Source organism: Zosterops lateralis (genome assembly GCF_965231275.1).
Source record: "Zosterops lateralis genome assembly, chromosome: 9".
Classification (NCBI taxonomy): Eukaryota; Metazoa; Chordata; class Aves; order Passeriformes; family Zosteropidae; genus Zosterops; species Zosterops lateralis.
In genome coordinates, this window is record NC_139769.1 from 5,967,638 (window position 1) to 5,995,437 (window position 27,800).

Genomic DNA, 27,800 nt, shown 5'->3' on the forward strand with positions numbered 1-27,800 from the left:
CTCCCTTACTTCTGCTGATAAAGTGTTGTTGGCCATGGGCTTTGATGGATCATGAGACACTGCTAAGGTTCCTGTGGAGGTTGTCCCAGCCACTGTCAGCTTTGCTGCATCGGCAACTTCTCCATTGGGTAAAATCCCATCAGCAAACCAAACACGCCTTTGTTCTCTAGGCTGAGCCACTGGAGAGAATGTAAAAAAACAGCATTTAGCATCTCACAGCAACACTGGCTATGAAAATGGAAAATCTGAGTATAAAACAGCAAAATGGAAAAAAATAAATATAAAAAGTGGATTGGAAGGAATTAAGACATCACCTAGTGCATTTCCTATGGCAGCATCATGTACAGACACAACAACTGGGAACAGTTTACATGTCCTGAAAAACCTGATGTCCCTGCTGAGGGCAGGAATAGCACAACTGGCATTAGCCATTATTTGGAATGGATGAAGTGCAGATATTCTTTCCAAATTCTTACTAGAGGTGAACTGAAAGCAAAAGGAAGTGCTCTCACCTTCTGCTCCAGGATGCTTTAGAACTCCCACAGGTACCATGACAGTGGGAGGCGGGGAGCTCAGGGCGCCCGAGGCCTGAGCCTGCTGCAAAGGAGGGATAGTAGAACAGTATTCAGCGGGATTGTTAGGGTTAGGGCTCTGGCTTGAGGCACTCATCATGTTCTCCCAGGCTTGAGCTAAAGCAAACAAAGAACAAGAGCCATCAACACAGAGGAAGGTATCTAACAGTCCAAAACACTGTATGAAGTTCTCAGCTGCTGTCAGTATGGACCCTGTCACCTCCCAAAGCCACCATTCCCTTCATGTAACAGGCCAGGAGATTGAAATTAAGCAATAAAAGCACACGGAGAAACTGCACTGGTCCTGTGCAATAAAAATATCAGTCCACAGAGAAGTATTTCTGAAAATGTTACAATACACTTTGACTTGAGTGATGCTTAGTTCCTCATGCTTCATTTTGTTTCTTCTTCAAAGATTTGATTGAAAACAGTCAACGTGTACATAAATATATATATTAAAAAATATATCACAATGCATGGAGAAACAGACATTCCTACTACAAATGTTTCATAGCCCACAGAATACTTGAGCAGATTTAGCTTTCATTTATAATAAAAAGCACCCTACATTTCTTTGTGTCCAGGGCAGTTGTGTACAGATCAACAGCTTCTATTAACTGTAAAAAAACCCTTATGCTATTAATTTGGAAGGTATGACTTGAGCCTTAATTCAACTGGCCAAAAAGTAAGACATTAATCTTCTTTGTCAACAACATCTATCATAGGAAAATCTCCTCCGGTGAGTAAACCAGACCATCTCCACAGTGCTACTTCTTTTTCACCTCTAAGGGAGGCTTGTAGCAAGATACCAGAAAATTCATATGTGTGCTTGCACCCACAACCATATCAGTGTGTTACAAATTAATACACTCTTTGAGTCAGGCACAAATATCAGGGCACCTAAGCTCTCAGAGCATGTACATCCTTGGGTTCCTTCAGCTGCAAATTGTTAGAAAACCAAAGTGGAAATAACAAGACCAAAAAAGAAAAAAACCCAAACAGAACTCAACAGAACATAAACCCTCCTGCTTCCCCCATCAAGCTGCAAAACCAATAGTGAAATGCTTCTCAGTGAAAAAAGTATTGGCATTCCAGCTGAGAAAATTACATAAACCAAAGCACTTTTTAAACAGCACCAGTTATAGTAACTGGTACAGTAACCCATTCAGGGTGGAATGGCTGCAGGTTGCCCTCCCCCTGCTGAAAGAAAGGGCCCAGACCCACGTCCAGGCCTAGGGCCAGCTCCCCCCCACATGGAGGGAGTGAGAGAGTGTTTCCAGCTGCTAAAAACCGATCCAGGCTGGGATGGGAGCACATCATCCCCTCTCCCAGCTCAGGAGTCACCGGGCCAGGCCGGGCCATCCCGGCCCCCTCCAAAGGAGAGAGCCAGGACTGCCTTACCTCCTGTGAAGGTGGAAGAAAGAGAAAACTATTTCAAGTTTCTTTCTAACTTGTGTGACCCAGAGGTGTATCCTTGCATGCAATTGGCTATTTTAGTTATCAGTTCAAAGGAAATCACTAATCATTCCTCACTATCTGTGCTAAACTAACACAGTCCTGAAAGAAGACAGTATTAAAAATGCACAAAGTTACACATCCAGGGCTCCTTTATTAGAAAAGTAAAAGAGCATTCTTAAAGCCTACTTTAAATGGAGAAAAAGTGCTAAGTCAGCATATCTATTAATTGAAAATACACTAAAAATAGCATTGGAAATTGATGAAACACATAGCCTGGCCATGGAAACATGCCAGAAAACACACAACCCTCCCCTCACACCCCAGTCAAACACAAACCAGGTACCAAGAAATCAAATTAAATAACTGCTTGTACAGATTCTACTCCCACTTCCAGAAGTGTGCAAAGATTAATGCTTAACCTGCTGCATCAATAGCAACAATCCCAAAACCTGCACTGAAAAAGTAACTGGAAAGATCAGTAGGGGTGGGATACAATCAGGGCACAGGTGAACTAACCAGGAACCCAAAGCATCACCACAAAGCACCACAGCAGGGCCAGGAACAGAGACAGGGCAAAGACAGCCCTGGCCCTGGAAGAAACCAGGCACTGGTGTCACTGTTTGCTGCCATTAATGTGCATCTGCCCTGGCAGCAGGACAGAGAGGCTTTCAAATGAAATCATTACAATATGATCAGTTTTATTTGGTCTTTTTAAAACAACACTTTGGTTTCAACCAAAATATTTTCAGATTCTTCCCTTCCCCCAGATGAAAATTAATCCTACTCACCACCACAGAGCCAGCTGTCTTTTGCTAAGTGTATTTGTAATTTCTTGTTCTTGCACACCTTGAAATGTGTTCATTTCTCCATCCCAAAATTTAACAGTTTAGAATCCTTTCAGCATCATTACTGGGACTCATGTTTAATTTCTACATATTATAACCTACAATTTCCTGTCACTTTACACATTTGGCCTAGAGTGAAGAATTATCAATTAATTAAAACCCACCACTGCACACTGATTAATGTTAAATATTTTTGAAACGCTTCGACTTTTTGAAATTTTTTTGAGAAAAATATATTCCTGTTTAATAACAGATACTGTCTACTAATTTTATATTCACATCTCAAGACTAAGCACTCAGTTAACTTTCAACCAAATCTGAACCAATACTCAAATTTTTGGAGAAAAAATAAAGCTATGACCTTAAGTTTAGTGCTTTAGTTTAAATGTTCAACAAAGTAAGAGATCTTTCTGAAAACAGCCCAAATAATCCACTATGCAGTAATATGTGAAGGTACTGCCAAAATTACTTTGTGTGACGCTGACACAAACCACAATTTTCCTAACCAATTCCTGGTTAGAATCTTTGCTAAATGTCTCCAAAGTTTAGCTAAACAATTGCAGCAATGGGGATTCCATGATAAATCATCCTGCTAATTACTGAAGGAAATCATCCTGATAATTCTAACAGTTAAAAGCTTGCATTTATAGCCTGAATTTCTCTGACTTCTCATTCTACCTTTTACATGTTAGAATGCACCTGCCAGACTTTCCTCTACCACTGAATTCACTTCTGGCATCAAGTTTCAGTGATCCAGATATATATTTATACCCCAGGACCGAGACACCCATTCACCTTCCCACTAAAAAGCCAAAAATGCCTGGAATTTCTCACGATGAGACAGGTTATCTCATGATTTAAGCACTCACATGGGTCCTCTCCCAATCTAATCCAATTTCTCTGCCTTCTCTGTTCAAGACAGAAAAACTGAACACTGAGTCTTCCAGCACAGCTGTCTCAGTGTTATGGGCATAACTCAGCTGGACAGATTATCACTGCCGGTGTGGGAAGTTCTGGAGATTCTCACAGGCCTCAAGAGAGTGCTCTGTGTTTGCCATATTTATAGCACAGCTTTAAAGTGTTAATGCAATAAAGAACACACAAAATACATTCCACAGCCTGCCTGTCAAAACCAGAGTTTTTCCTTACACCAAGCAGAGGTGATAAAACTTCCAGTAAGTTCTACATGTGAACTGCAGAACCACTTGTGACCTCCCTCCTGTGTCCTGTGTTCTCACCAGGCTGGGTTAGACCCTGGGTTTGACACTCTCCAGGAATGCCTAAAGTAACAATCTAAGCTCAGCTGTCCACTTTTGTGGACCTGTACTAAGACAAGACCTCCTACTCTAGCACCAAGGAGTTAAGAAGAGGAGCAGGATTAATTTGTGGATAAATACTACTTTCCCAATCTCCTACAGTGCATAATCTAGAACAGGCACAACTGCATTACTCTACTCTTTGGCATCCCATCTAAATGCGCAGCAGGTTATCTACTCAGGCAACCACGGATACAGAGCACACTTCTGAATCAAAAGACAAAAAACCTCAAAAGTCACAGCTTTTGCAGTCCTGGTAGAGCATCCCAAATGAAAGCTTTCAAACTCACTGCAACCTTACCAGTTCTTCTACTCTTCACAGGGATTCCATGCCAGCCTCTCAAGCACCTTTACTCTTGCAGAATACTTACCCATACAAATGAAGTATTTTGCTATTTTTCTTTTTAAAGCTGCCCTAACTGCAGCTCCACACAAAGGCAGCAAAGTGCCACGTGTGTGGGATTCCCTCCCCACTCACCATTCATCAGCACTGAGTGGCAGATCACACACACTCTGGCTTCCTTTCGGTCCATGTAGAGCAGCTTGCACTTGAGGCTACAGCACGCGGCACAGAACACCTGGAACACAGGGGAGACGGCTCAGGGCTGGGCACAAATGTGGGACACACTGGATCTGGATCAGCAATGGATCTGGACAACTGAGTGTCTACAGAGCTCGTGAAATGCAAAATACAGAGGTAAAAAAAAATCAGTATTTTCCCATTAAAATGGCCACAGTGACCAATACCTACCTAGGGTGCCTGTACTACTAATCCTGATGATTATTTTGTGGAACACGTAAATATATTTTGTCCTGATACTGCACTGTGGGGTTTTTAAAATTTATTTGGCATAATAAATACTTACCACATTACAACCATCATAGAATTAATAATTTGGGAATTAACTTCAGTCTTAGAAAAAGCATGAGTACCTCCTAGAATGAATAGTAATATTCAATGCACAAGTATTCCATATATATGAGAGACTGCTATGGTACAGATTAATTGAAACTTAATTAACTGTTTCTTTGCAGCAGCACAATTCATCTACATGGAACTGGACATTAGAAGGAGGTTTTGGACATCAGGAGGAACTTCTTCACAGAAGGGATGATTCAACATTGGAATGGGCTGCCCAGAGAAGTGCTGGAGTCACTGTCCCTGGAGGTGTTTAAGGAAATCTGGATGTGGCACTCAGCGCCATGATCTGGTTGACAAGGTGGTGACTAGTCACAGGCTGAACCTGATGATCTCCAGAGTTTTTTTTCTGTGATTTTTTATTAGCAACTCCAGCTGTTTAATCTCTTCATATCCAGCAAGCTATTCCTTGGTTGAGGAGGAACAGTGATTATTGAAATGTTTTAAATGTTCAACATATAAACCAAGACGTTTAAGAAAGCTGAATGACATTAGTACTGCAAGAAACACTTGCTCCATTTCTATACAAAAGCTGATTTTGACATGAATACAAACACCGCAGCATCACAACAGTAGGGAGAACTCAGGAACTGCATTCTGTGCACCCTGGCTGCTGAAGGGGCCAGGGCAAAGCCCAGGGAGCACAAAGGACAGTGGAGATGCAGCTGCAGTGCGGGTCCTTCTCCCCTGAACCAGCTCTAAAAACTCCCCAGTCCTGGGCAGGAAAACAGTCCTGAGGCTTCCTCCAGACAAGCAAAACCATAAAACATGAGCATGGCTTGTGCACCAAAACACACTTGCAGGCAAATATGATCCCACAATAGCAACTGCCTTCTTAAAATCCTGCAGAACATGTGCTCTAATGATTTCTTATTTGTTTTAAAATTTGTCTTTATTTTTAAAATCCCCAGCAGTTCCTCAGGGTTATTTTTCAGGTGATGTGAAGATACTGATGAACATCCATTTCCTGCAGAAAGGTAACGTCACACTCAGGAGATCTAGAAACAGCAGCAGCTGCCTAACAAATGAGTTCAGATATCAAGAGAGAATTTCAAAATTTAATTATGAGTGGATATTATCTCTGCAATTCACTATGCATTATGATGATCTATAATGCTTTCTAAATTAAAAAAAAATATTTCATCACTCCAGCAGCATTATTTCTATAATATAGACAAGGAGCTACATAGGATTCTTACATATAAATGTGCTTAAGCCTAATTAAATTTCAACCAAGTTAAAGATCACACCAAGTTACAACTACTTTGCAGCCTGTTACTTGCAAGTAACCTGCACTTAGTTTTTAGTGGCAGGTGTTTAAAATAAGCAAATACAGGTTCTGAACTCAACATGAGAGTTGAAAATCAAAGGTAGAGAAAGCTCAGCCTTGCCTCATTAGAACTGGTTTTAATGTTTTCTAATTATGACAACTCAAACATTTCAAAAACAAATTGTAATTAAGCATACGCTGGAATTTTAATGCAAAAATAAAATCCACTCTTTCACATATGTGAAAACTTTTAAAAAACCAAACTAAATATACTTGAACAATCTGATTTCTGTAGTTAGATCTTAACCCAATTTACAAGTATTCTAGGGAATATTAATAACAACATCACAGCATATTCTAAAGACATTTGACATCATTTCAGTTCAATGGGCACAACTTCCAGTCAAAAGTTCATTCAGTATTGAACATGGAAAAATCAATGTCGTCAACCATAAATGAAGGCCCAACACAAATTAATATCTAATTTAGGACCCTTTTTCAAACAACATGTTGTGCTTTCATAAAAGCTCCCAAATGCAATGATTTAAATATTAAAAGAGAAAACAGAAGCAGTGACAGAACATCCCCACCTCCTCTCTCAGGCTGCATCAGCCCTGAGCAGCAGTAATGCAGAGAACACAATCCAGCACAACTGACAAGTCAGACTTGTTATTAACAATCACCAAGTCATTATCTCAGTACATCATTCTATAAAAAAACAACACAGCAGTGTCAAAGCAAGTTTTTATGTTACTAAGGTTTTTAGGTTCACTAGGAGCTGTTAAAGCATTAGTTGCTAGGGAAATTAATGATTTTTTAAAAAATATTTTAGTGGAAAAACATAGTTTTGGCTGTCAATAAAAAGGATTGCATACAAATTTTCTGGTTGTCCTATCAAGGGTGATGATTTCATCTGACAACAGAAAGTACATAAATTCATAACATGTAATTTATGAATGTGTTCACACACATTCACTGGGTTAATTTCAACTCAAAATTTACTGTAAATATATTACTTTCTATCAGTCCAAATGGTTCATATCATCCTTTAACTTTGCAATTACTATTCTGAAATTAAAAACCCAGACAGACCTCCCAGTTGCCACTCAACTATTTTTAAATGCAGTGTTTTTTCCCAAATGAAACAGATACATTCACCTCTACTAAAATGATTTGTCATGACACTAATAAAGCTTAAAAAGAAACCGTTGTGCTAAAGCTTGTGTTCAAAATATTTAATCCCATGACTTCCTTTAGAAACAATTAATTAACTGAAAGAGCTGAAGGTGTTGTATCCCCAGTTCTTTTAAGTGAGATGCAGACATTGAACAGTGGAAGCATCCCTGTGGCTCAGCAGTTTCCTACACACACACGGTCCACAGGGCTGGGGCTGGTGAACAGAAACCAGGAGCAGAACAGCTGAGAACTGGCATTTCTCAAGCCACTGCAGCCACATTCATCAGAGCTTGTCTGTCAAAGCTTTGCTCTCTCTCTCTGCTCAGACTTATTACAGGAATTAAGGGCTGTAAAGCAATTTGCAGTAAGTGCTAAGTATTATTTGACTTACACTGATCCTTAGCATTTATTAATGAGTCCTTTCTGCCACATCTTTTGGCTGCACTTGTGCAAATTTGGCCCAGACAAACATTTGCTAACAAAAGCTTCTAAAAACAATCCATTCTAAGTCTACTGAGTCTGCTTGTCTACTGAGCAGAGGGATTTTTCACTTTATCCTTTTCCCACATATAATCAAAAAACCCACTGGCACTTGTGGTTCTTCTCGAAGTTTGTTAGAAGAATGTAAAAAGAAAAAGAAGCACATAGAAATTTTTGGCCTTGTTCCATCATTGCATGTTTTATCTATTTACAGATATTATAAATTTCTGCATTCATTTGTGCAATTGAGGGCTTCAGTCGTTACGGAAAACAATTAAATCCAAGCAATAAACTCGTTTAAAACACAAAAATAAGTAGAATATTTTACTACACATGAAAATTGAAGTCATATTTGTTCAACTAAAAAAAAATTACCTAAATAACAGTATAAGTTAACATATCAAAGCTAAAATCATGGACAAGCCTTTAACTTCCGCACCTCACAGATTCTCTCCTTAACTGCCATGAGAAGAATGAGGCCCCTGATACAAACCAAAAATACACTGAGGGCAGGCATGTGCTTTATGTGATGCTCATTGATCACCTGTGGTTATTCCACACCAGGACTTCCACTGCAACCAAGGTGCAGCAGGATGAGCAGAATCACCTGCAAGTCCTGGAGCAGTGCACAAGGAATGTCAGGTTGGCTTTAAGAAGTGTCCTGGGAAAGGCTGCTCAGCATTTCTCCAGTGAGAGACAGTGCTGGGCACTCTGGCTCCCAAAGGAACACGAGTTCCATCTCACAGGAGCGAGCCTGGGGGTGCTGCTGGGCTGCTTCCACAACAAGCTGGAATAAGGGTTTGAGCTTTCCTGACAGATTTGCTTCTTTTAGGTCCTTTATCCACATCATTCTGCTTTCCCTGCAATCTTCTGGTAGCAAAAGTTATCACCCATAGCAGCCAGGGGGTCTTTTAATCAACTTCAAAAACCTCTGAATGAGCCTAAATGAACCAAAGTTATTTTTATTCTAGTTCTCATTGGTTTTAGTATTTCTTTTTACAGTATTCATTAATACCTATTGACAAGAATGTTAGTTTACTGCTTCTGAATCATCGTTATTTTTTCCCTGAGTTCCTACTTATGTCACAGACATGTATTTCAGTAAAAGATATTTGGAAATACTTTACAAGTTAATAACTGACAATAAACTCATCACATAAGAATTTGAGTTCACCAGATGGCACATACATCAAATTTTAAAACACCCTTTACAATAAAGTATTTCTTACGCAACAAAAAGTGATACAGAAATTATGTTTTAATTGTCTTCATTATGACATTTTTCACCATGTGGACATATACCAGGTCACAGTTAACCACTTTTTTTTTCTCCCCAGGAGGAAATGTATGTTTAAAAACATGTTAATGCTATTTAAAATAATGTAAGCAATATGAGAATAGTAATGACTGAGAAGAACTGAGCTGATCAGCTGTGTAAACCAGCAGGAATGCCAGCAATCCAACAGCTCTTTCCCAATGCTCAAGTTTGTCTCAGTAACTGTAATGGGATTATTGATGCAGTAATTTCTGTAAAGCAGTTTCCTGTACTTAGTCATTTTGTAAGAGTTCTGACATAAACCCAAGGATGATGATCACTGCAATCAACAAATACTGCTCATTCAGACCAATAACAATTAGTTATTCTTTACTGGCACCCTGAATAGATCAGAGCTCAGAAATTCCCATTTTTGCTTCACTCAGACACAGCTTTTTAGGAAGAGATATCACAGGTAACTACATCCAGTAGCTTAGCAAGCCCTCTGATGCACTGTTGTGCAGTATCAGGGGGAAAAAAAGATGCTTTGAGCTGATTCACAAAATATGAACTTACCTTCCCACAGGCTCTGCAATGGTGCCTTCTTTTGGTGAATGTAAATCTGGCCTCACATTTCATACAGTTTGGTGCTTGAGAATCTGGAACCCACACTGGAGCCACCTCACCCAAAGTCGTAAAAGGCTTTCTGGCTGGAGCTCCAAACTGACCAGCTCTGAGATCATTATCTGGACTATCTGGGGCTACTGCAAGGCACGAACTATTAGAGACTCCAGATTCATACTCGTCCAAATGTTCCCCATTAGAACCAGTACCAGAGGCATTTGAGGATGTTTCACCAGGAAACGTGTCTGCTGTATCCCCTAACTGTGTCTTACCAAAGACATTTTTGTTTTTACTATTACCTCCACAATTTGGGGGAATAACGTCATTTTGTAAGTGGTCCGATAATGGCTTCGGAATCTGCAGTTTCAGATTTGTGGGTTGCTTAGGTCTTGCACCACCAAAAGGAACACTGATATATTGCAGGTTAGTCATTGGTTTTGGTGAAGTCTGCCCTTGCATGGATGAAACCTGACTACAAAGATTACGCAAATAATTTTTCTTCATGTGGTCATCAGTGCTGTTTAAAATAAGACCACCCCCTTCTGTGGTCTCAATTCCTCTCTGTTCATAAACATTAGTGTAACATTCTGACTTGCTCTCCTCAATCTCCTTCTCCTCTGTTACCGAGTCTTCCTTGGAGGGTAAAGTCTTTGGAACGTGAGCAACAACTGGTTTCTGCATTCCATAGGAATCACAACCATTAGACAGAGAGCCTGCTGCTGATGTAGCCACCACATCAGAGAGCCTGGACCCTCCAAGCTCATCTGTACCAGACCCTTTTAAGTCTATGCCTTCCTCCAATACCCCATCTTCATCTTCTTTGCTATTCCCACATGCATCATCAGGCTGTTTGGTCTGCAAAAGTCTTTCATTCTCTCCTAGAGTTTGCTTATTATTCATCTCATTCAACTTTGTCAGCTCCCAATTAGTCATCTCCTGAGATTCAGGGTAACATTCTGCCACGCTGTGCAATTCCGTTGTGCCGAGATTTTTATCACATTCAATGACTTCGCTTTCAGTGGCACTAACATCCTCAGCAACACATTCCTTGTAACTGCCACTTCCAGCCATGTTAGGTTGACAGGTTTCAGTGAGCCCAGATAGCCTGGACTGCAACTGCTGGGTTGTTTCCTGTTCTACAATTAAGCTTCCACTACTGGAACCAGAAGAGTTTTTAGCTTCTAGATCTATTCTCTGAGGAATGGCTTTACTAGTGAAATTTTCAACTGATGCACAATTTTCTTGCGTTTTAGCAGTACCATCAACTGGTCTCTGTAAGAGAGTCACTGCATTGATCCCTGCAGCTGTAGCTTCTGAAAACAGCAAATCTTTACTCATATTAAAATCCTCCTTTAATCGAGAGGAGGGGCATGCAGCAGTCAGGCTTTCAGATGAAGCATTAACCAAATGACCTACAGAGTCATCTTCAGTGCACAGCCTGTTTACTTGCTTTTCTGTATCAATGTCCTTTTCTGTGGATCCATTTACAGCAACGCTAAACTGGTCACTCTGTCGGTTTTCATTATCCAGTGTAAAGCTAAGAGAGTCCATTAGGGACTGACTGCTGTAATTTGTACAATCCACCACATCACCACTTTGTAGTGTTCTTCTATCACAGTTGTGCATGACTGCCACCACTAGCACATTTTTCTCCTCTGGCAAGCAAGCTGTATTTCCACATTTCTTTTCTCCTGCTTCCACAGAGTTACACTGATCATCCCGATTACTATTTCTTTTAATCAGCTGATCATCTGCTGCTGCCTGATCATCAATCCACATGACTGGGGTCTCTGGGCTTATGCTAAAATCCTTTCCATTAGCACAGCGATCTCCTCCTCCTGTTGGTGTAGTCACTGAGTGGGACAAGGAGAAAGACTTTAATCTCTGCTGACATTCATTAGGAGTTGGAGCTTCATTCACGTTGGCCACAGTCGAGTTGAATGACAGGCGGCGAGAAGGCGGATCTAGAATCTGATTCCACTTTGCTCCCAGCAGAGTAGGTGACACAGTGGCATCTGAAAAAGGGTTTAAACAAGAAAACTTACTGTCATATTAAAGCTACAGGTTCTACTAATCCTGCTGCACTAGAATATCCCAAATGGAAAAGTAGAAGTGTTCAAGTAAGGACACAAAAATAAAGCTCACCTGCCATAACCAACATCCTTGGTCAACTATTAGTAGTGTAACTCCATAATGTTTCTGGAACTCAAGAAGTTTAGAGCTACCCCAGTTAGTATCAGGTTGAATTTGCAAAAGCAGCTTTAAAGTATTGATTATTATATTTTAGACAACTACAAGTGCCTAGAAAGATTCTCACCCCCAAAAAATGAACAGTTCAACTTCCTTGACAGTAAAGAATTACCAATTAAACTAAGCAAAAAAATGTAGTGCGTTGAACATGATAACCTTCATTATATGATTTATGTGACCTAATAAAACATTTCTGCAAAAGAAGCTTAAAATAAGTTTTGCCTAAAGATTTGTTTCAAATAAATGATTTAAATATTGCTACTGAGATTAAGCTTCACAAAACCTTTCTTTAAAAGCGTATGGCACATTTGCTATTAAAAGAGTAAGAAATTTTACAAAGGTAAACAAGACGAATGGAAGCAGAAGAGAATGCTACTAAGAAATGCTGAAGACCTACTATGCCAAATTAACAGATGTTTTTTGTAAGTTCTGAGATTAATTTGCAACTCAAACCCACAAAGGGTATCACAGATCTCCCCCTCTTCTATAGTGTTCTCTGTAGAAGACACCTGATGTGCCTCTACAATCCCATTTGAAATGACTCACCTTCGTTTTGCTCAAATTCATCTAAAACCTTATCGAGGTTATATGCCTCTGCTTGGAAATAGTTCTCCATTTGTCAGGGAACGACCACCAGATCCTTGCCTAAACCTGCCAGAGAAGAAATTACAGTCAGATGCTTAACCTTCAGTCAGCAGTGTTCCATTACATATTGTCCTGATTTAAGGGGAAAAGTCCTTTGTAAATCAAACTTTACATACATTACAGACATAAATCAAAAGTATTTTCCAGGAATAAAAACTATTTCTGTGCTTAAACTTGTTTCACCCAAATTAACAACCTCCCCAAACTTGCTTTGGATTTTATTACCTCCAGTCTCTCACATTAATGTGTCTGGCTATCAGAATCACCATAATGGTAACAGCAAAACTGCTGTGACACCAGTCTAAAAAAATAATAATTAAAAAAAAAAAAAAAAAAAAAAACCAAACAAACAAACAAAAAAAAACCACCCACACCATCCTAGAGAACCAGAAAGGCCAACTAAAAAAATCTGAAGACCTGACTTTCAGATCTGTGCTACCACCAATTAGTTCATGTGGCTTTGAGCAAGGAGTTTAAACTCCCAGTGCTTCTGATTTTTTAATGTACAGTAGGCTAGCAGTACTCTGTGTCAGTCCTCATTTCTCTCGAGATGCTTCAAAGATTCATACTTGTAAAAGTTGTTAAGGGACTTAATGGGTGTTACTTGAATCGTGCTACCTCTTAAAATGTCTACTTTAATAATCCTTGTTTCCCTGAAAGGCAGCCCCTGGAAATCTAGCAAAATGCACAGAAGTAAATAGCCTCATCAGGACATAATGCTCTCAGGCTAGAAAAGAAGATGACAAGAGAGAAATTAGGGGGGAAAAAAAGCAAAGGCAAAGCCAAAAACCCAACCCTGAATCATTACATAACTATCTTCACATAGTAAGTAATATTTTGCCCTAACAGCAGTAACATGGACTCCTCACTACCAAAGTCATGTAACAACAAGACACCCTGATTCATTTTATCCAAACATTCACTACCAGTAGAGACATTTTGAGTGGGAAATGTGTGCCACAACCTATAAACCACAGAGAGGCCTTGATTTGATCTGTTCCCTGAACATCATTCAAAACAGCCTTATTCTCTTCAGAGCTGGGTTTCAGAGCTGTTGTGAAATAAGGCAATGGAGAAGGAGAGGGTGAGAACCTTGTTTTGCAGCATAAAGCAGTGTTAGACCTGACAGCTCAATTAAAAATCTGCTTTTTTCCACCAGAGACACAACACATTAGAGGAAGGTTCCAATTTAAAACAATATTTTACCATTATTCCCACAGTATCTGGATTTGAAGAAAACATCAACCACCTTTATTTCCATTACTACAACATTTTGTATTTACAAACTATAAATATTTATGGTACAACAATTTTGTATTTATTATGGGCAACAGCTGCAGTTAGGTTATTGATAGCAAAAGACTGTGCATTAAAATATCACAAAATGCAGAGTTCAAGTTTTCAAGGTCAACTTAAAATTTTATACATGGTTGTTTTAAAAAGTGACCATGATACAAAATAAATACATTGCTATTTAATATAATTAGACTAAGGCATGTGTTATAGATATACACAGAAGCTAGTTTTAAAGAAAATTAATCTAACTTAGAATTGCAATAAGCATCAGCAGAAAAAAGACCATTTGCAAAATAATTCCAAGATAAACTAAGACTTGTCATCTGACATACTCCTAAATTTGTCCTCTGTTCTGGGATTTTAGATTAGCACCTTCTGCAAGGAAAACAGATGATTTGCCAAATCATTTACTGTGCACAGATCATAACATAAGCAATGGAAAAACTGCCCACCTTGATCACCAGCTGCATTTCAAGAGTCTCAAAAAGTAGGACTGATTTGTACAAAATACCAGGTGATCCCACATCCATTTATAATACATTTAACTTACATTATAATGATAACATTGCTCCTAGCAAACAGTTGATGAAGACAGGTATAATTATTCCTAGGCAAAGTCCTGCTACTGAGGTCAATGATGCAAAGAGCATTTGTCAGTGAGACAGAGCAAGACTGAAAAATGTCATAAAAATTTTTTGTGCTCATGAGTTCCAACTGAAGAGAGAAAAGACCTTTTACATCACTATTGTTATTTCACTCACTGATGTACCAGGATATATGGAGAACCTTTTATTTTTAAACTCACAGTCACTAAGCTGACAGCCACTCTAAATGAGATCTCATTGTCTGTTGCAGTAGGTGTTTCTCAGGAAAGGTCAGCTGCAAATCTTCAGGTCTAACATCTAAAATTATTATTATTATATAAAAGAACACAACAACCCCCCCAAGCTTTTCTGCAAGTCTCTGCCAAGGGCAAAACACACTGCCAAATCCACAGAAGTCCTTAATGTCCTCTCCTCTGCCTGACAGTAAAGGAGGATGAGTATTCATGTTCCTAACAGATATCAGCAAGGCTTCCTGATTGTCAGCAACTCACATATTTGCCAGTTGAAGATCTAATGCTTCAACCCTCCACAGCCAGCAACTCAAGATCAAAATAGAAAATAAATTGCTCTAACAGAGGATGCTGTAATAACTGAGTAGCTGCTTTCCCTGTGGTTTAGAATTTAATTTTATTTTGGATATTTTTATTAAATGCCCAAGGTAAATAAAAAGCATATTCCTTTACAGGTCTTTTGAAACTTTTCACTGCATCTCACATGTACCGCTATAAAAGTTTGGAAGACTTTTAGAATTACTCTAACTCCCAAGTTCCTCTTAGTACAAAGGTTGGCATGACATTTTTTAAAGGATCCTTAATAGTTGTGAAACTCTGTAGTATTGCTCAAATGTCCTGAGTCATGGCATGGAGAGAAGCTGGTGAGCAAACACACAACCCTTAGACTCTAGAAAAAGGAGAATAAAAACATGAGCAAATCAGAAAGAAGTTTCAGTGGTAATTTTAGCTGTATGCCACCAGAAAAGGGAGATACCTCCTAAATTACTTTATACTGGGATGAACAATATGAAGGAGAGAATCTCGTGCCACTGCAAGGAAAAGGAGGCATAAACCACCGATGAGTAAAAAATAGATTTTTTTTTTTTTCAAAAATACAGTCCTCCATGCAAAGATTTGGCAGAAAAGACTAATTATGGAAAAAATTGTAAAATTTTATGTTTTAACTCTGTATACAAAAAAAGAATACAATGGTTACTATCCACTGGTATGTCAGTCTAGAACTCAAGATCACCAGCTACCCATTGCAGAGTCATCTTCTCTCTTTCAGGGCAAAAAGCTAATTAAAACATGCAGCCTGTCAAATTAGATTATTTTCAAGCTCCTGTTGGATCACAGATGATGCATAATTCAGGAACTGTGTTTTACTTATCAGTTTCTTCATAACAACAGCATGGGCTTATCATCATCCTCATTTCTGAAACTTAGGAACTTACATTCCATGAAGTTCACACGCTTTACTCTCCCTTGATGTCTAAATTTAAAGGTTCATGTACCAGAAATGTGTGTGTCATTACAGACCCAGAATTACTGCCCTTGTCATCACAGCATTCAGACACAACACAAACTTCAGTTGCATAGTGGGGGAGAGAAGGAGACAGAAGTAAAGGACAGAAAAACCTTCCTTAAAATTATTCTGAAGAGGCACAGCCCTGGAGACTGCCTCTCAAAGAGCTCAGATATCCCATGTGCCAGCTTTCTCCTGGGAAATGAACTGTACAGGAGACTGGCCTTGTGTTATACCTGCAAAGCAGCCAGACTCCTGTTTGTGTTGGGCTCTATGATAAGGGATTATGTAACCCATCATCTTCTGCACTGCACATCCTAAATTATCCTTGGGATGTTTTCACCACAGGAACTGGCAGCCTTTAGTCTTTCAAATTGTCTTTAAAAGTGGATGATCAGTTCACAATCACATTAAAACACTAATAAAAAATGCACTGAAGGGAAATAATACTGACATTCATTTACTGGCCTCACAGCAAAGACTTAAAACCCAGAGAATATGTAAATAACCAGAATAGGATCTCAGGATTCTCTGTCATGCTGTCCTGTGGAGACAAGTCTTTCAATACCAAACTGTGAACCTACACGTTTCAGTAATCTCCTACTAAACAAAATACTCACATAGTTTATTACAGTCCTTACAAAAAATATCCACCAGAAGCTCCATTAGGTGGAAGTCACAAAGGGCATGATCAACCTGAAACCAAACACTGCTCACACCCATCACTGATAAACATTCATCCTGATAAAAATCACACATCCAGAAAATGTTATTTTCCCATAGCATGGCAGCACAGAAGTACAGATTGACTGGACAAACAGATTTATTAGATCCAGGGCTCCTGAAGACTTCCTTCAACCCCAACAAACAATGGCCAAGTGCACATCTTGTTCCAGCTCCCCTGGGCGACCTGCGGGTTACCTGTCCCTGCGAGTCAGGCACCTCTGCTGTAATGAACACTCTGTTCAGAGTTGAGCAATAGCTTTATTTAGAACTGATGAGATCTGGCTACAGCACAGACTGAGAAATAAAGACTTTGCGTGCCTTCCTCCTCTCCCAAACAAAATAAGACACAATCTTTGCTATAAAATGGGGTAATTACTCTCAGTAAAAAACAAACCAACAAATTGCTAAAGATCCTCCATCATCTTCTGTCTAAGAAATCCATCCATATACAAAGGTGTATGCATATAAATATATATCCATAAGAATACATAAAAAACATTTCAGGTGCAGAACTCTGAATCTTTATATTCTTTAGCAGAACTTGCCTCTTACCTTTTTCTTATACATATGTTAAGAAACTAATGACTCTGTGCCTTCTCATGATGACTGCAGCACAACCAGCCAGTTCTGCTGAATCAGGGTGTTCTACCTGATCCTAGAAAGAAAACACAAACATGTATTTTATGACTGATAATTCTGCCACAAACCATGTTCTTTTTAACACATGACTGCAGCTAGCACAAGCATATTTGGCAAATGCTGCAAGCTTCAGATGATTTGGATTACATCTGCAGCTTTAAATTCAGGGATGTGTGTGTACTGTGCCACCACTGCTCTCCAACAGTCTGGTGAAAAATGTTGCTAATAAAAACCACACTGCTACCTACCTGTCATTATTCTTCATTTAACTGTAAACCCTCAGTGTAATGCAGCAACTCCAACTGTCCTTATATTCCTGATGACCTTGACTGTAACAATTTATAAAACTAGCCTCTGAAATCAATTATATTATACTACAATAGGCCTTCCAAAAATAAAGAGCGAGTAGCTTTGATAGTCAACAAAAATTCACAGCCCTCTGAATTCTGTAAACTGTATTCATCAGCTTCCCACTGATTTTGCTATAGCTAAACAAGTGGTTTTGTCTTCAAATTATTCCCCCTACAATCTCAGGCTCCCTTCATTTCCTAAAGGCTTCTTCTCACAAAACCCACAACAGCACCAAGCTTCAATAGCAGGCAGGACCCAAGAGAAAAAAAAAAAGTCATCTGAAGAAACTTTTGTATTTCAGTCCACAGCACTTCTATAAAGGTCAGATGCTCATTTTCCCAAGCTGCATTCTAACAGCCAACACAGCTCAAAAATCCAGGAGAGTCATGGGCAGAGAAAACAGAAACTAGTTTATGACAAACAGTCCAATAAGAAAAGGAATGAGATATATTAAATTCATTTTTTAAGGTTTGCTAGCACTGACATTTTGACCTGCTGGGTAGCTGAAATACTTATTCGTACTCTGATGAAGCTACAACGTATGTCAGAAAAAAAATCTTAAAGCTCAAAAAAATTAACAGTGCTAAAAAACAAAAAATCAGTTTTCCATCCATGAAAGCAATATTCCGTGTAACACTAAATTTTTCCCAGGGTTGCTTGTTATTCTTTTCAAAAATAAGCTACAGTAATAATTCCAGGAAACTAATGAACTGAACAGCAGCACTCTGAGTAGTACTGTTTTCAAACTCAGAATCCCACAGCTTCGGATGCCAGCAGAACTCTTCCTGTATACAAGTAAAATTCCTGATGCTATGTGTATCTCTACCTCTACAAATGAAAATTAGTTTTGGTTATCTGGGAAATAGTAGATGTTATCTTATCACAACATTCTTCAGATTGGTTTCACATGCATGCAAAAACAGAAGTGGAGGAAATTTAATTCCACTGCAAGGCTTCAGAATAAGCCTTTTCAAAGGGATGTGAAGTACATGTGGCGAAGGTTTTCTGTACCACCACCATCTCCCCTCCCGTCCTGTAGCGCAGGAAAATGATTCAGTTTTCACGACCCCTTTGAAAAGCCAGATCAATTAATGACAATTGTGTGTGTGATTTATGGCAAGGCCTGTCAGCTGCATCACGAACACCACGTGAACCAGTCATACATTAACCACAAAGTTCAACCTTCCCTGATCAGAAATGGATCAGCCCTAGCAACCCACAGCTGAAACAAGCTGTGCTGGCACACTGCTCTAAGCCAGCAAACCTTCTAGGCAAGCAATATTCAGGGCAACAGCACAGCTTTATTATTCATTGTTTTTATTCTGCTCCTCTTGCCTTGTTCCATTCTTCCCAGGTAATGACTTTTTTTATGTGTAACCACTCAACAGAGAAGAACACAGATCTAATCAATTGCTGCCAGTCTCCAAAGTAAGCTTTGAAGAGATATTACCTGCAGGTCCTGGAGCTTTTTGTTTACAGTTCAACATTTACTCTCAGCAGCCATTTCCCCTTACAAAGATCAATGCAAAAATCAAATCGTGCTTACAGACATGAATGTAGTATATTTAAACAAAAAGGAAGGGTTTTTTTTAAAAGTAAATTAAAACATTTGGAATTCATGAAAAAAATGAACAAGTTGGCAACAGAGCCGAATTATTTTTTCAGTAAGAATTCAATGTAAGAGAAGTATATTTAAATGAAAATCGAGGACAAAAGGAATAACTACAAATGAGAGCCAAGAATACTCACAACAACACATAACCTAGTGATTATTAGGTTTTCTCTGAATCACACACACTGCTGAAAAAAGGGATCTTGTAAAAAATACATACGTTTCCACCTCAAAATTATGGGCCCACTGAGACCTAAGATCACTGCAAATGGAGGAGGCCCGGTGTCCCTGCTGTCCCAGTTTGCTGCTTGGGGCATTTCAGTTCCTTATCTCTTGTGCTGGTGGTTGGCTGAACTCCTCTGTCTCCTGCCCTGCAGTGGTGTCACTCAGGTGCTGCTTTGGTTGTACCCTACATGTCTGATTTCCCTCAGGAGCTCCAAGAAGGCGACTACCAATTACTGCAAAAGCAAAACACAAATTGAAGAGAAATTTGAAAAGCAGAGACGTGCTCAGAATAAAGAAAGGATGAAGAATAGAAGAAAAGAACTATAAAAATACAAAATTAGAAATATCTTCCACAAAAAAGAATGCAAAAAAATGTTTACAACATTAAATGAAAGTAATCTGAACTAGCAGAAACTGGAATAGCTTGTAATAAATGGAAAGAGACTGAAAAAGAAGCAATTTTGATACTATGGTAAAAAAATGCAAAAAATGCTCAAAGCATGAGGAGATGCTAAAAAATGCTTCCATCTACTGGCAAAGATCCAACTCTTAACTACACTACAGATCCTCTATAATGTGCTACCAGTGAGAAGATGTCTTTGAGTAGGCAGGGAGACATTTGCAGCCATTTTAAGGCACTTTATTATTGCTAGATTAGTTGAACTAGGCATTATCTTAAATGCAAATCCAGATTTCAACACTGGTGTATCTTCACTTCCTACCTTGTCTACACTCTGGAAGTATCAGACAGGGAGATTCAGAGACTACAGACAGGGGATGTGTTCAGGCCCCAGCTCTGCAAGAAAATACAAACTACAACGAGAAATACCATAGCAGGGGGTTCCACGAAAAGGAAATCAATGTCCTTAAACAAAGGGAGAGACAGGTGAAAAGTTTCAGGACATACATCAGTAAAAATGTAAAATTAATTATTTTATCTGCTCAAGTGATCTGGAAGCTAAACCTTCACAAATAGAAAAGGGGGTTCTTCACTCAAGTAATGTAATGCTTGCAATAATGGTGGTTTACCACATGCCCAACAATTTTGTCCCCAAACATGGAGTTCTTACTACCTAGCAAACGTCAAATGAAGGGAAGGGCAGGCAATACAAAGCGTTTGTGACACAGCAGTAGCAATATCTGTCACACACCTGAAAATGCCTGGACAAGGACTTCAGATTAGGCCCCAAATTAAACATTCCAAAATTAAGTGTTTTATTAATAAATTAAAGTAGTAGTTGTTCAATGCAACCAGAAAAAAAAAAAAAGAAAATAATTGTTTTCAAAATTCTGAGTTATTAAGGAAAACTCAGCAAATGACAACAGATTTTTTCTTTAAATTATATGGTCTATACCACAATTTGGATTAGAAAAATCCAATGAACACTCACCATAAATGCATTTAGTAAGAAACACTAAATACAGCAGCAAAAATGAAATGTAACACATACAAAGAAGATACAGTCAGTGCTAATCCTTTCCTTGCATCAAAAGCTCAGGATGACCAAGCACCCTTCAGCTTCACTTTCCATAATTTGCTGATGTTCCTACTGCTCAATGTAAATGCACCCAAGAGCAGCAGGCTGGGCCATGGCAGGCTATTTCTGTGTAACACAACACCTTGTACCAGCTCACTACCCATGAATGCTGACAAAAGATAAACTAATGCAATGTTGCATTGGATTGTCTTTTTTTCCAATCAACTGAACAAACAGAGGTGGACGAAGCTTAAGCAGAACAGCCTCTAATTATTTTACCAATATTTGCGTCTTTTCCCTTGACTCTTCCCCATGCCATTTTAAAGCCATTATTTCCACTTTTGTCTCCAGCCAAGTTTCCATAAGGAGACATTCACACATGCCTGAGCAGTAGTAAGGCAGTCAAAAGAGCAGCGACTTCAAAGCAGCATTATAGGAAGCATCACAGTCAAAAGTAACAGGGAGACAAGACAAACCACAGCAGCATTATCAACCTTTGTGCTCCAGAAAATAAAACCAGCCCAGCTGAAAAGGACACCTGCTTTATAACCATTTACAGTAGAAATAAAATTCCATTTCCTACACTTTTTTTATTATTTCAAGGAGAAAGCAATTGATTTGTTTTTCCTGACACAAACCCCAGGCTCCCTCAGCCGGCTGCAGAGGCCGGGCCTCAGCACCTGGAGACAGGAACCAGCTCCTGCTTATGTAACTGCTCCTGGTGCCTGGAAAAGGATCCATCCCTGCTCTGGGGAAGAACAAATAGATAGGTTTACATCACAGTGCTGCCTTCCACGCAAGTTTTTCCAGAGGAATATAGCTGGGGAAAAAAAAAAAAAAAAAAAAAAAAAAAAAAAAAAAAAAAAAAAAAAAAAAAAAAGGAGAAAAATCCCTTCCTGAGCTTACTCATATGCTTGTAGAGGTCACTTCAAAATTCGGGGTTTTTTTGTATCTAATGTTTTCTAACACTTTGCAACTTCTAAGTTTAAAATACTGTAAGCCACAAAAAGCTACTGCACAGTGCATTAAACATAAATTTAATATGAAATAATGTTTCTTAATTTGTGCATGGGTTCCAAGTAATGTCATCAATGTAACAACATAGCTATTTTTAAAAATTAATCCATTTAACATACTGATCTGAAGCTGTTATTTATCTTTATTCAAATACAAACTAAAGTAAACATATAGAACAAGTAGGTTTATGGGATGATTTTTATGTTTCAGTATTTGAGGTTTTGATTCTAATGTTTAACACATTTGAAGAGCAAAATTATTTAAAGCTGCACTCTCTATCCCAGAGTGGATTAATCCTGTATTCGAATACTTTTATGAATTTTTCTTCTTTCTAATGTAGGGTAGAATGAAGCCCAAAGAGACTCAACATTGTTTCAGATCTTCCTTAGATTTGGGCAATAAGGGAAGAACTGACTGAGGTCCCCTAGAATCTCTAATTAAAAGCCTACAACTCTTAAGGAACTGTCCTTCTTATAAAGCCCACGAGGGGCTGAGGCTTGCAAGTGCCAGTGAGCAAAAGCTGATAATAAAAGCCAGAACTGCCACACAACCAGAATGGGACAGATCAAAAGGACAATGGGCAAGAAGGGAAAGTGCTTTGCTACCATTTACCAGCACATCAATTCCGAGTTGTACCCACTGGGGAGAGAAGCTGCTGAAGCAACACAATTTATACATTCAGCTGCTCGTTAGAGAATGGACCATCCAAACAGGCAAAAAACTCTCAAAGATCATTGGAGAGCAGTCAGACAGCTACTAACATCACCTTTATCAACAGGCTCTCCTGTTTCCAACACTCCTGTGGTCATCTCTGCTCATCTGATAACTGTGTCACATAACAGTGTTATAAATTCTGACATCACTTTTAAAGAAATATCATAATTACAGACACCAACCAGTTACTCTTTCTCAAATCCTATGTTATGTAAAGCTGGATTACCATACATCCCTGAAATAAATATGGACTTTTATCTCTTCTCCCTGAAATTACCTCTAAGTAGGTAACTTAATTCCCATTTTGTGTAGACCTTTATATTCACATCACACCAAATACATTATAAAACGCTGTTGTCAAGTGTAGCAAAGTTCCCTCCCACGTTTGTGATCATGATCTAACATCACTGCTGATGCTCACAGTGCATTATGTCTTAAGTCGTCTGTAACTAGTAACTCACTCAATACAACTCAATAATCCATGGCAACAGTGCGTACTGAAACTGCTATTTCTGAGCCTGCATCTCATCTCTGCTGAGGGCCATTAACATGCCTGTAACTGTGCTGAAGGGACTGAGCACTAAACCACCAGAAACAGGCAGTAACTTGCATTTAGGTGCACTGTAAAGCTTTTTTCTTATCACTGATATACTGTGCCTCTGAGGCAATCAGGACATCTACCTCAAATTTATGTTGGGCTCCAGGAAGTTTTAGTTATAATACTAAGTGTCCATAATTCTGTATCTCTGTTAGCAGTCACAGGAAATAAAGACTTAACAGACAGAACCAAAAAAGCATTTGAAAGCCTTCCTTATTAATGAGTACTAATTCAAGTTATCAGAAATCTTACAGAGCTCTGGGAACTCCAAATTCTTCTAAACTCAGATGCAACATTTCTCAGATCAAAACTGAGAAATCTTTCCCACTTCTTCCGTCCACTGATAGGGTGGTTGATTCTGCTCAGCCATGAATCTCCACCTCTTTACTCCTCCTTCTCAGCCTGCAGCCTGTTCCTGTTTTCTTCATCTGGAGGGCTCCTTTTCCCCTCTCACATTCCTTCTCCATTCACTTCTTCCTACATCCAATTGTTTTCTCCCCACCCAAGCTTTCTTCTTTCTGTGACAAAAAAACCCATGAGAAACTCCATGTTCCAACATTACTGTTCATTACTGGTATAAACATACTTGTAAACAACCTTATTAACCACATGAGATTAAGAACAGTGGGAGCAAACCCAACAGCAATGGTGGTACATCCATTTGGCAAATGGAAATGGAAGTGTTTAAAGGGTTGGTCATCAAAAAAGCAAAAAACCCACATGGCTAAAACAAAAGCCATACCCTAGGACACTGTCTCAGTTGCCAACCTGCCTCCCACCTCTCCTCATCATTACTGACCACTATTAAGCTCCTCCACAAATTCATTTAAACCCCCAGCCTTGTAGCCCGAAATGCATTTTCTGACACAGATACACAGTGGGCATTCAGCATCCAGGACCACTTCCCTCAAGCATCTCAATATTTGAAACCTCTAGTCAAGACAAGTTTTGTTAACTACACAGGAGGCACTACTGCATGTTTCCTCAAATTAGAAGGTACAATTACATCTAAAAGTCATCTGTACAGAAATGAAGCTTAATGAAAAAAAAAATATATAGCCACAAGGGGTATTATAGGAAATTAATAAGGGAACAAAACCACTACATATACATTTCTCTATTGCCCGTGAGTCTCAAGAAACAATTTCTAATTGGCATCATAATAAACCCCACATTCATTCTACATGAGCATACAAAAAGAAAACCTACAAGCAAATTCCAGAGATGGGTTAAAATGCATTTTACAGGTGACTTGTTAAGTGAAACCAAAGTAAATACAATACAGAAGCCATTAAGCCAGTACACCAATACAATTACTTGAGAGCAGAAAAGCACACAGATGGACTGATGCTTAAGTAACAACCTTTTAAAGTTACATTTACAAAAGAGTCAAGAAAGAACTGTGAAACCCAGGAAATATGCTGGGGGTTTATGCAGCCTTCATCATTTATACAAAAACACAGTATGAAATTACTACAATCAACGCAATTTGGTGTTTCAGCTAAGAGGCTGTTTCAATATATATGCTATTTAAAGTAATCTGTTAATAATATAACCTAAGAAGTGGGCTTTGCATGTACTTTCAAGTTCACCAAGTAAGAAACCATTAAAGCACTCATTTTGAATTAATCAACACAGCATTTACAAGGTACCTTTGTAACACAGTGACAGCCAACACGCTCTGCTGGACTATCAATGCAAACAGAAACAGCAGCTGTACATTGGAGTATAAAGCCCAAAAAAGGGTGTAAATCAGATACCTGTACCTTTCTCTACAAAACACAAGCCTCAGAAGAAAGCTATTTCCAAGCCACAGCATTTACTTCTACAGTAGCACAGGAGAATGTGCGATTTCAAAGACTGCAAGATAAATGAACAGAAATCACAGAGAGGGAACCTTCTTACATTATCTCAATTCATATTAAATGTTCATTTATCTGCATTACAGTGCAGATAGGGAATAAAAAATTACATTGGCACGATTGGTTTGCTGGGTATATTTTAACCATGTAACTTTGGTGTCTCCTCCAGTCTACAAAGAAAGCTCAGTACTCAGAAATATGAACAAGAGGACTTACATCCTGGTTAAGTGTTCAGATGCTGCCACTTTTCAGCTGCTGTATCTTTAATCTAATCCTCTATAGAAATTAAGATGATGGGATTATACTGTTCATTTACTTTACGCTCATTCTTTACGCTCATATTTTAATATATATATATCTGTCATGAAAATTAGTATTTACATAGTAAAAACAAATCCAAGTGACTGCCCTCCAAGAGAAAACCAAGCTGCTCTATGTATTTTGGCAGCAACCTGCTGGGCAATCAATACTCACACTGCTCTGGAAAAAATCCCCAGAATTATGGTGTTATGTGAGAAAGATGGGATTAATGCAGAGGGAAGGAAGGGAAGAGATACTATGGGGCAAAAAGCAGAATTTACATCTACAGAAAAACCAGATTCTTTCATTCCACAGATGGTGGAACAAAATGCTTACTAATATAGTATCTCCAAGGAGTTGGATACATTTAACATCAGATAAGATTTACACTATAATAAACTCATTCAACACATCTTCCAACTTGAAATCAAACATACTTCTCTCCATCTCCAGATCATGGAAGAAATTCCCTGCTACTTACAAAATCTTCCACAAAATCTCAAGTATTACGGGTGGAAAATAAGTTGTAGCCATCAGAAACAAATCTGGAAGAGATTCCCAGTGTTTCAGCTCCTTCATTACTGGTTCCAGTAAACTGCACTGACTGAATCCAAGAACCACTGAACTCTTTAGAGCACCAGGTTAACCAAGCCCAGGTCTCTGTCCTCAGTATTGGAGGGTGTCAGGCAATGAGCTCCTTGGATCTGTGATGCACTAAAAAGACAGGTCAGCACTACCCCCACTCAGCAGTTGGTGGGAATAACACACAAGATAAACTTTTCACGCTTATTTAAGAATCAGCAGCACAGTTATCCATCCACCTCTCTTCTGCAATAAACCACTTGCCTTTGCTTCTCTACAACACCTGCAGAAAAACCAAATGTGAACCTCTTCACTCACTGCACTTCCCGACCTGGCAGAGAAACAAGATTAATTTCATTTTGTTTAAATTGATATGCAAAGTTCAGAGCTGCAGAACTTGAAGTGGGAATACAAATTTAATTCTGCCAGGCACCTTCAGCAGATGACTGGGGCAAGGTTTACCTTCACCCCCACACTCATCACCAAAGTGCACCCCAGAAATACTGGATGTGTGGCACACCCAAGATCAGAATGCACCACACAGACCAGAGGAATCTATATCCTCAAAAACCAGGACCCATATTTTACTATTACTGACACCAGTATTCAACCTTCCTCTTCTAATCCAACAATTCAAAGAAAGAGAGAGGAAAAAAAAAATTAAGTTGTTGAAGAAGGAAACAGATGAGAGAACAATATCATTGACTGGGTTAAAAGAAATGCAAGAGAAGCACAGTAAACACTAAATGAGAAACAAAACCCTCACAAATCTAAAAATATCTACAATTTTTGTCATGTAGTATCTTGCAAACTTCCAATTATCTGACTGGCCAACTGGTCAAGTAATAAATTTTATGCATATTCATATGATTTGCCAATTCTCCTTGAATTTATAGTAACTACATACACTGTAAAATCATAGTTTCAAATGGCTTGGCCTTTATTTTAGTGTTCCTAAATCAATCTTCTAGTTCACACTTGGAGTGCAAACAGGTAAGACAACATGTACACCGAGTTCAAAGCAGAGTTTTGACACAACAAAACTGAACCTGGAAACAAGAAAAGCTCCTCTAATAGTCAGTGTCATTCACAGATAAAGAAGGTATTATGTGATTCAGAAAACTCCTTGATCTTCTTCTTGCACTGAACATTTACCAACTTCTTTTAAGTGCATCACATCACTTCTTGGAAAAAAGTATCAGTGTATGTTCTTCCACTGATAATCTGCTAATGTATTTCCCCCATATTACTTCCCTAAATAAAATTTTAAACTTTGAGTGAAATAGAAATGTTGTACCCAAAATGTGTATAAAGTTTGGGTTCTATTATTTATTTTAAAAGGCTTCTGTAAATTGTAGCAGTAAATGAAAACTTTCCAATTACAGGTTTTTTTTAAAACTGCAAAAATCCACATGGCTGTTAAGTACTACTAGGGCAGCTGGAGCTCTTCTGTAATTGACAGAGCAC

The 27,800-nt window shown here is 38.7% G+C and overlaps 1 protein-coding gene across 1 annotated transcript in view; it reads right to left on the reverse strand.

Annotated features, from left to right (window-relative positions):
- Positions 1 to 27,800, reverse strand: part of ZFYVE9 (zinc finger FYVE-type containing 9) — a 54,883-nt gene that overhangs the window by 21,983 nt on the left and 5,100 nt on the right. The window contains exons 2-7 of the mRNA XM_083867581.1: positions 17,508 to 17,610; positions 12,712 to 12,816; positions 9,868 to 11,930; positions 4,670 to 4,769; positions 513 to 689; positions 10 to 179 (exon numbers count right to left, since the gene is read on the reverse strand). Of these exons, the coding sequence (XP_083723707.1) occupies positions 10 to 179; positions 513 to 689; positions 4,670 to 4,769; positions 9,868 to 11,930; positions 12,712 to 12,781 (2,580 nt within the window). The 5' untranslated portion in view covers positions 12,782 to 12,816; positions 17,508 to 17,610. The remainder of the gene's footprint in view (positions 1 to 9; positions 180 to 512; positions 690 to 4,669; positions 4,770 to 9,867; positions 11,931 to 12,711; positions 12,817 to 17,507; positions 17,611 to 27,800) is intronic.